Source organism: Nothoprocta perdicaria, unplaced genomic scaffold (genome assembly GCF_003342845.1).
Source record: "Nothoprocta perdicaria isolate Ctin4 unplaced genomic scaffold, notPer1 scaffold_85, whole genome shotgun sequence".
Classification (NCBI taxonomy): Eukaryota; Metazoa; Chordata; class Aves; order Tinamiformes; family Tinamidae; genus Nothoprocta; species Nothoprocta perdicaria.
In genome coordinates this window covers 896110-904894 of record NW_020456143.1, presented here as the reverse complement: position 1 = coordinate 904894, position 8785 = coordinate 896110, and the positions used below count along the sequence as shown (strand labels likewise).

General features: G+C 33.2%; 1 protein-coding gene across 1 annotated transcript in view; it reads left to right on the top strand.

The window, feature by feature from the left end:
• The window catches only part of CACNA2D1 (calcium voltage-gated channel auxiliary subunit alpha2delta 1), a 336392-nt gene that overhangs the window by 305039 nt on the left and 22568 nt on the right, over positions 1–8785 (top strand). The window contains exons 22-27 of the mRNA XM_026052203.1: positions 782–858; positions 2096–2104; positions 2821–2881; positions 5201–5298; positions 8370–8454; positions 8691–8753. Of these exons, the coding sequence (XP_025907988.1) occupies positions 782–858; positions 2096–2104; positions 2821–2881; positions 5201–5298; positions 8370–8454; positions 8691–8753 (393 nt within the window). The remainder of the gene's footprint in view (positions 1–781; positions 859–2095; positions 2105–2820; positions 2882–5200; positions 5299–8369; positions 8455–8690; positions 8754–8785) is intronic.

Sequence of the window (8785 nt, the reverse complement as noted above, 5' to 3'; positions counted from 1 at the left end):
CGCACCGTGCACTCGTCTAGTCCACTGTCCTGGAGCTTCCGTATGAGGATGTTAAGGGAGACAGTGTCAAAAGCCTTGCTGAAGTCAAGGTAGACAACATCCATGGCTCTCCCCTCGTCCAGCCAGCCTGTCACCCCATCATAGAAAGCTATGAGGTTCGTCAGACATGACTTCCCCTTGGTGAATCCATGCTGACTGCTCCTCAGCAGCTTCTTCTCCTCCATATGCCCGGAGATTCTCTCTAGGATGAACATATATTAACATATATATTAACATATATATTAACATATATTAATAACAGGACAATCAGTCATCATATGCTGCGTACACATTAGTGCAGTTCTATATACTATTTTTTACAGTTAATGACCACTTTATATGTATTATATTTGTCACATGTGGAATGCCAAATGTGATGAAGATACAGGAGATCATACTACCACATCTACTGCTTAGAATACTATTCCCATAAAGGGAATTCCTTGCTTACTAATAAAGAAGTGCTTAAATACATAAAAAAGAATCAAAATAAATGCTGGGAATTTCAAGATTGGTATGAACCAACTTGTATCTATTAGAAAATATGGGGCTAGTCTGTCACTAAAAGGCTATCTCATCTTACAGTGATCCAGCTTCCAAAATTGTTGATTACTTTCACAGCACATGCTAAAATGGTAAAATTAGAAAAGTGCTTCAGATAACATAAGGGTTGTCCATTAAATTCTTTATGCCTTATTTCATTTTGTTTGTTTTGTTTATACTTGTCTCATCTCTATTGCAGTTTGGCATTGGTATTACCATCATACAGCTTTTATTATATTAAAGCCAAAATAGAAGAACCAATAATTCAAGCTAGATGTAAGTACTATGAAGGTTGCCTATTTTTGTTAACTATTGCCAAGGCTTAGATTTACTTAAAAATGCAATGTTAAAAATTCATAAAATTTGTGGAATTTAATGTGATCATGATGTACCCAAATCTGCAGCAATGATTCTAATCCATTCAAACATCTAAGGTACAAAAGATATTCTACATAGCTAGAATATGAGCAGGTACCCTGGTTTCACTGGTAACCCCTTCCCCCTTGCTATGTACCTGTAGAATCATTGCTTTGTGTATCCTCTGTTGCTGTCATTTTAAGGGTCTGGATACTAAGATTCTCATTCTATTAGCAAATTGTGATTCTATTGTGATTTGGGCTATAGCAGCAAAGCTTCTTTCATTATTTTTTTGCAGTAGTTACGATGCTAAATCTAGCAAATTACCTTTAGAAATAGATTAATAAGAGAGTGCTGTTTGGTTTGGCTTGCTGTTGCGCTTTGATATTGCACTTTTTTATTAAATAGTTTTAGTGGATGTTTGTGATACATTTTTGGATTAGACTAATTTCAAGACATTTTCAGATTCTGGAGAGATTATGGGAAATGATACTTGTGAGTATTGAAAAATTTTTTGTTTAGTAGGTGTAGTTTAGCTGTGATCTGGATAGACAAAACAGAACCTATCTCATTGATTTAACTTTATCCAAGATTTACAATAGACTTCACCAAGTATGTTGACCAAGTGTGTATGTTTATGTAAGTACACAGTTAGAAAAACATTATAAAGATTTTTGACAGTTTTGTAGTTTGGAGAAAACTTAATTACCATAAGTCACCATCATCTTCCATCACCTCTGGATATGAGATGKAATATGGCAAATTTTTACTGAAAAACAAATTTGTGTTATTTATTTTGTAGTGTTGTTAGTTACTGAGTAGCTCAAAACTAGGTCTCAGTGARTGAATATGGTTCTCTTTATGGATTAGATTGTCTAGTTTTGCACTCAGGTCATTATAACCTGCAAAACAGACCCTTGAAATAGCCGCAGTATATGGAAGGTACTTGAGAAGTAATGGGCCCGGGCATGTTCTTCAGTCTTCAGAGATGTTTGTCTCTTTTTCCAGACTACAGCTGTACATAAAGTGAACCTTTGATCTATCTATGCACAATATTTTTATTCAAGGGGCTGTTTGAATAAAATATTGGTTTGTGACCCCTTTTGCTTTACGCTGTTTTTTTTCTGTTTCCCTGCTTTCTCTTTCTGATGGATAGTCAAAAAGGGCAAGTATATTCTTGTTGCTCAATTTCCTTCTGTTTACTACAGTTGATATTTTTTCACTATATTTCTATTCCTACTGGRTGTTCTCCTCTGTATTTGTTGTCTCAGGATTTCTCTCATTACCATTGGGTACCAGAACTATAGAAAGGAAAAATAAAAATGTAAAGAGTTTTTTGTTGTTTTGGTTTTCATGCACATTTCAGTATGTGGCTAATATCTCTAATCCTTGTTTGTTTGGTCCTGTCATCTGGTGTTCMATGACACCATTTTTTTAAAGCTGTTGTTTTCAGTAGTATTTAAAGTGATTTTTTATAAAGCTAAGTTTGTAAAAACTATTGCTGAAAGTACCATAAACAGTGATTTGCCATTGTGTTCTAGCTGCTCAGTTCCCAAATATTTTTTTGTATCAGATTGTAATTCTAATGAAAATGTGCCACACGTTTTCATGTTTTTATGTTAATTAAATGTCATGTCTAGCTAAATTGTTGCCGAAACATTATTGTTGCCAGATCTGTTGTATATAACAATCAAGTAATTTCTTCCCGCAGTCTGAAATACTGACAGCTATACAATATAGTAGTAGGAAAGTATTCCAAACTAAACATTTATTTTTAAATTCAAGAATGCATGCAAAAGTTAGTCAAACAATTCAAGAAAAAACAGTAATAATGAGAATGAGCCTAATTTCTTATGTGCTGTTTTCTCTTCATTTTTTTAGACTCAGAAACACTGAAGCTTGATCATTTTGATGAAGCTGGCTATACATTTATAGCACCAAGGTTGGTCACTTTGCTAGTGGGAAGCATTATTTCAGCAGTAATTAGGAAATTTGGCCATTTGGTAATCAGTAAAATCTGAGCTATTGTGGTCTTGTGAAATTTAAGCAGATTTCTTACCTTTATATTCATTTTTTTTGCTGTGACTTTTAAGATTTTGCTGCTTTATCCAGTAGCTTCTTATTTGTAAAGAAGTGCAATAATCACTACAGCTTCAGGTTTTCCTCTTTGTCTTTTAAGGATAGAGAGTGTTAAAGGTAAAGTGTTATTGCTGCCATCATCCTCTCCATCACTTTAGACTGAGTTAAATTTTGATTCACTGAACAAAAAGATTCCTTGAGTCATTGAAATTTGATTAAGTGCAACATTTTCCTTAAGTCCTCTTGGGTACTTATGCAGTCCTAATTGCCCTTGTAAATGCAAGTTTATTCTGGAAACATGCTAGGATCAATAGTTTGGAAAAATGAAATTCCTTTGAAAGATAGTTATGATAAATAATACAAGCGTTGTACCTTCAAGAATAAWCTAGCATTGTTCTTTTTTCTTATCTTATAAATTTCTGTATCCTAATAAATTTATAATGTAAATTGATTCATACATAAAACATATTCCTCTATACTGTAACCATTTAACTTAATATAACCAATTAAATTAATTTCTCTGAAGGACTGAAATTCCTAATAACCAATTGTCTGAACAGTTACCATCAAGTTGCTAATTGTTAAACTGATCTACATGTACAAAACTTGTTTGATATGGATTTCTGTAAAAATGTGGATGTTTGTATAGTATGGCAAATTCTTCTTACAATTGTTCAAGATTCTTATAAAGTGAAGTAGTAAGATAGCTTGCTCATAAGAAATATTTTCACAGAACTCCTTAGTTCATCAAGTTAATGTAGTTTATAGAGTTTGTTTAAAAAGATAGCTATCCTCTTTATTGTTGTGTCCTTCCAATTTATTTTACTCTTCAGATTTTAATTAGAATTGAATATGTTTAATCCTACTCAAAATCCAACATTTGCTTTCAGAAAGCACACTGACGATTATTTTACATGCTTGACCTATAATTTACCTATAATATATTGCTTTATTGTGTTACATTATGTAAACAACAGTAGTTTACTGTTTATGTTTCACGTGTTAAAAAAGCGCATATGTGATATGTACTATATTAAAATTGTCTTTTAAGAATTCTCAGAGGATATGATCTTATGACATAAATGCAAACCTAGCTGAGCACTAAGTGACTATCTATCTGACAGCAATCAACATATTTTCCCATACAGCCTAACCTAGTGGGAGTTTAAATTCACTGCACATTTGCCTGCCAAGTTCACAGACTCTATTGGGTCCTGACTTAAAAGCATACACAGTCCAAGCAAACTTTTAAAGAATATAAGCTTTATGCCCTGTGTGGAGGTCTTTTGTAATTCAGGTTTAYGCAGACACTTGAATTCTATTTTATGAATATGAAATATTAGATGTAGTCAGGAGTAGGACTATAGATACGTTGATCATGGGGATTACAGTAGTGCCAACCACCCTTTACACAACATGCTAATAAAAGTACCTGACCTTTCTATAAATTTTAGGTAATTACTATAACTGATTCTGCTAAAGCTGTTGCCTGAATTCTGTTAAAAACTAGAGGGAGATTCTGGCCAAAATTAAGTCATTTTAAGCCAAGTAGGTAGTATTTAATGTTGAAAGCAAGATGGGATGAATTGKTCTTTCTCTCTGAGATCTCCAAGGACTGGAGCATTGCTGTGGGCTTGGTAGTTTACTGACAGTGTCTGTCCACATTCATGGAGTAGCATCTGTCTCACCATGACCAGTCAATCCAAGGTTAGTTTGSTCCTCTCCTGTGCTGATCATCTAGAAAAGCACATAGTGAGTATCATCAGGGGACTGAGTTCAGCCTTGAATCACTACTTGCTTCTTTCTGGATGAGTTTTCTAACCAGTTAAATAGCACRAAGACTACAGAGGGCACCACTGCTTCATTAGGCGTGTTGTCCTCAAATAAAAATGACATGGAAAGAAAGTATCTATGATATCCTGTGCCATCAATAGTAGACATATTAGAACATCTTATAAAACTTCTATAGACTGTAGACTATTTTGAAAATATCTGGTTTCACCAAACATTGGAATTGGATGAGATGGAAAATGGGTCTGTGAAAGCTTGGTTGGATATCCGTCCCTACAGACGAACTGTTTTTTCTTTGGCTAGGCTCCAGCAGTCCTTCTTGAAGTTACAAATACTTGAGTTTCAAAAGCATATTACACAAAGCTGACAAGACTATTTTGGTGTTTTTCAGAGAATACTGTACTGATGTAAAAAAATCAGAAAACAACACAGAATTTCTATTAAATTTCAATGAATTTATTGATAGAAATACTCCAAGCAGTCCTTCATGTAAGTATTCTCTCCTGTTCACTCAAATTATGCCTGTAAAAAAATACTTATTTGTAAACAAGTTAGTCAAAGTGACATCTTACATGTCCAAGTCCATGTTTTTAAGTTTTATCTTTAGTTTTAAGAAGGTAAAATTATATCTGGCAGTGGATTTTTCTACCCAAAATTGAGATTCTAAAATTAGTTTGCAGTTTTCTTCGTTTATTTAGAAATGATTGCAGGTCATTATGCCTATAATGATGGCTGTGCTTCCCTTCAACATTATAATCTAGCAGCAGTCAAAAGCCAGTTGATTTTCTTACACTCAAAAAAAAACCATGAATTCAGTTTTTCTTCTTGAGTTAAGGAGACAAAATAAGTCTTAAGCAGACTTTAAAATCTCTTAATGAAATCTTCTGTTTGATTTCTTCTCAGTTCGTATAGCAAAAAAAAAAAAAAAATCCACCAACCAAGCAGCCAACCAAAAACAATAGATAAAATAACCAGTATCCAAGACAAGAAAATTTGATGCTATTACTGGTTCACATATTGTTTAAAGTGATCTTACATGGGCATAACTTGTTTAAATTCACAGCTAGGTCTAACTGCTGCAGTGGTGAGCCCTGAGATTGTGAGTGGTACTCGTATATTGAAATCAAGTCCTAAACCCTTTACAGTGAATGAGAAAAACAAGGCATTCATTGTTAATCTGTTGTTCAGACAAAGAATTGAATGTCTGGATTTGCTTATATATAAATAATTGGCATTATTAATCACTTTTAAACATATAGATATTTTTCCTTGCTTTTCCCAAGTCTTCTTGACATGTTGCTCTTAGGTACCACTGWTCAACTGAGGGAAAGACCAGGCCTTCTTACAGGGTAGTTTTCATCTGGAAAAAAAAAGCATATATATATATATGTATGTATATATATATGTATGTATGTATCTCATAAGATACATATGTCTTTGCTAGATCACATAACTGGTTACAAGCTTAGTATGAAATACGGCTATCTTCTATTTGGTGATCTCACTAATAAATCACTGTCTGTCTGAAATTTGGTTAAGTCCCCTAAATCAGTCTAGAAAAAGAAAGCTTTCATTTCAAATGAATAAACTGGTGAATAAATGAATATTCTAGTTTCTTAGGCACCAGTTTTATAAACTACTTTTGAGGACACATTTAATGATAATGTACTGTACACCAGGGCTTAGTAAGCAGTTATGCCAAATAAAATACACAAGTTTGTTGTTTTATTTTGAAATTGACAATAAATTTMTCTTTTTTTCTTTTGCTTTCTCTAATAATTTCAAGTTACATAAAAATAGTCTTCTGAAAAAGAAATAATTCTGACAGAAGGAAGCAGCAGCCTTTAGAATTTCACTTGGTAAAAGGGCTGTTATTTTTTAACTCATTTCATTTAATCTTAGCCAGTAGTTAGCCAGGAAGTCTAAACTAGCTGTGCCAGCTACCTCTATCAATACTAAGGGGAGAGTAAAAGCTATTCACCCTACTTGTCTCAGACATCTGCTTTATATAAGCAAGTATCACTTTCATGAGATATGTGGATTACCAGGGCATCCTAAACCAAAGGAATAGCTAACAATATAGCGGATGTCCATATTAGCAGAGCAAAATAGCACTCTAAGACATAYATTGATGTCTTAAGAGTTTCCATAGAGTAGAGTTTCCGTTTAATTTCCAAGAAAATGTGAATGTGGCGAGGCCCTCCAAATCCGATCTGTGGGAAGATTAATAGGGCTTTTTGTTACAGATGAAGAAATACTTTTAAAATGGTACCTTGAACTTACATTACATACTATACCATAGCAGCACACATGTGAATTGGCAGGTGGATCTGGGGCATTAGACACAGTTTAACAGGGTGGCCTGGCTGAATAATGTGCATATTTAGAATTAAATTAACATGCACTTTCTCATGCTGCTAGATGAGAGCTTTTAGCTCTGTGTATAGCATGATTAAGCATTTAGGTTTCATTTGGTTTTACCACAAACAAACCATTTTTGCTAAGGGTTGCAAAACTTTTTAATACTGAAATACTGTATTCATCAATTTGTTCTGGGAAAGTAGTTTGAATTTGCATTCTTTTTATTAAAAGTTGAGTCTGAGTTTCCTGGAATCGGAAACTCAGGGTAAAACCCAGGGCACATCATGGATCTGTACAATGTGAAAGTGAAAAATCTTTTTTTGTGTGTTTTTATTTTTTCCAAAAGGAGTTTTCAATCCTCTCTGCAGGGCAGAGCTGGTGGAGTTTTGCCTAGATCAGATTTGGGCTTCCAGTCATGGTTGTGACATTGATTTGCTTTGTGACATTAGAGTCCAAGTGCCATCTTTTTCCTTTACATTGCCCAATTCCACTTTGGCCTTGCTTTTCCTTCTTTAGTCTTGTTTTTCCACAGCAATAAAATGAATCTTAATGTACTTTCTTCAGTTGACCTTTCCAGGAACTTTCTTATGCAAAGTGATGCTGAGAAGGACCCTTGAGAAGCACTGTCTCAAACCTTCTGTTCAAAATTCCTTAAAAAAGACAAATTTACCTGAGTTATTTATCCWAAATTAATTCATTTCCCTCCCCCCATTTTTGGATAAATGAAATATAAATATATTTTTCGGAGGTCAGTACTTAACTGAGTAAAATAAATGCCTATTGTAGTCATACTATCTCAAATTTAGTACTCAATGTAAGAATTAAATGTTAGCAAATGAGATAGCAAATGTTTGAATTAAAGCATGATTTAAAAATGAATTAATTTCCAAATTCAATCCAGGGGCCTTACAAAATTGAAACCTTTTCCCTCAAGCAATTTGCTTATTCCTACAGTGCAAAAAAAAAAAAAAAAAAATCATTATTTTAGAGAAAACAATGAGTAAAAAGCTTAAATGTAGCCAACAACTTCATAATGGTCCATTTAACAGTAAGCACTTTAAGCAACTTGAAGTTAATCTAAGAGAAGTGGCCCAATTTTCAGAAGCAGTAGCATCTTGGTGATTTGAAATTTCATTTTAACAATTTAATAAAACTCAATATCATACTGTTTCACCTAAATGTCTTAACTCTTTTACTAGGTAATACTGATATGGTCATTAGAGTTTTGCTGGATGCAGGATTTACAAATGAACTTGCCCTAAATTACTGGAGTAAGCTGTCTTTGTAAGTATTATTTTCATTGGTTGTGATTTTTYTATGAATTAATAAGTTTAAAAATCAAGTTATTTCTAGTGATTTACTAAAAAAAAGTATATTTACACATAGATATATAATATATACAAAATATTTACAGAGGAGAGATATTAATTCATAGTTACGTACTTAAATGACAACTCTTGACATGGGAACTTGTAAGAATTTCAAATAGTTTTAATTGTAGTTCTTATTTTTATTTATAGTGATGGAGTTGTTGCACAATTTGTTGTTACGGATGGTGGAATTACTAGAGTGTTCCCCAAAAGGTAAGAATCTTTTATAAAACAATAATACGAAG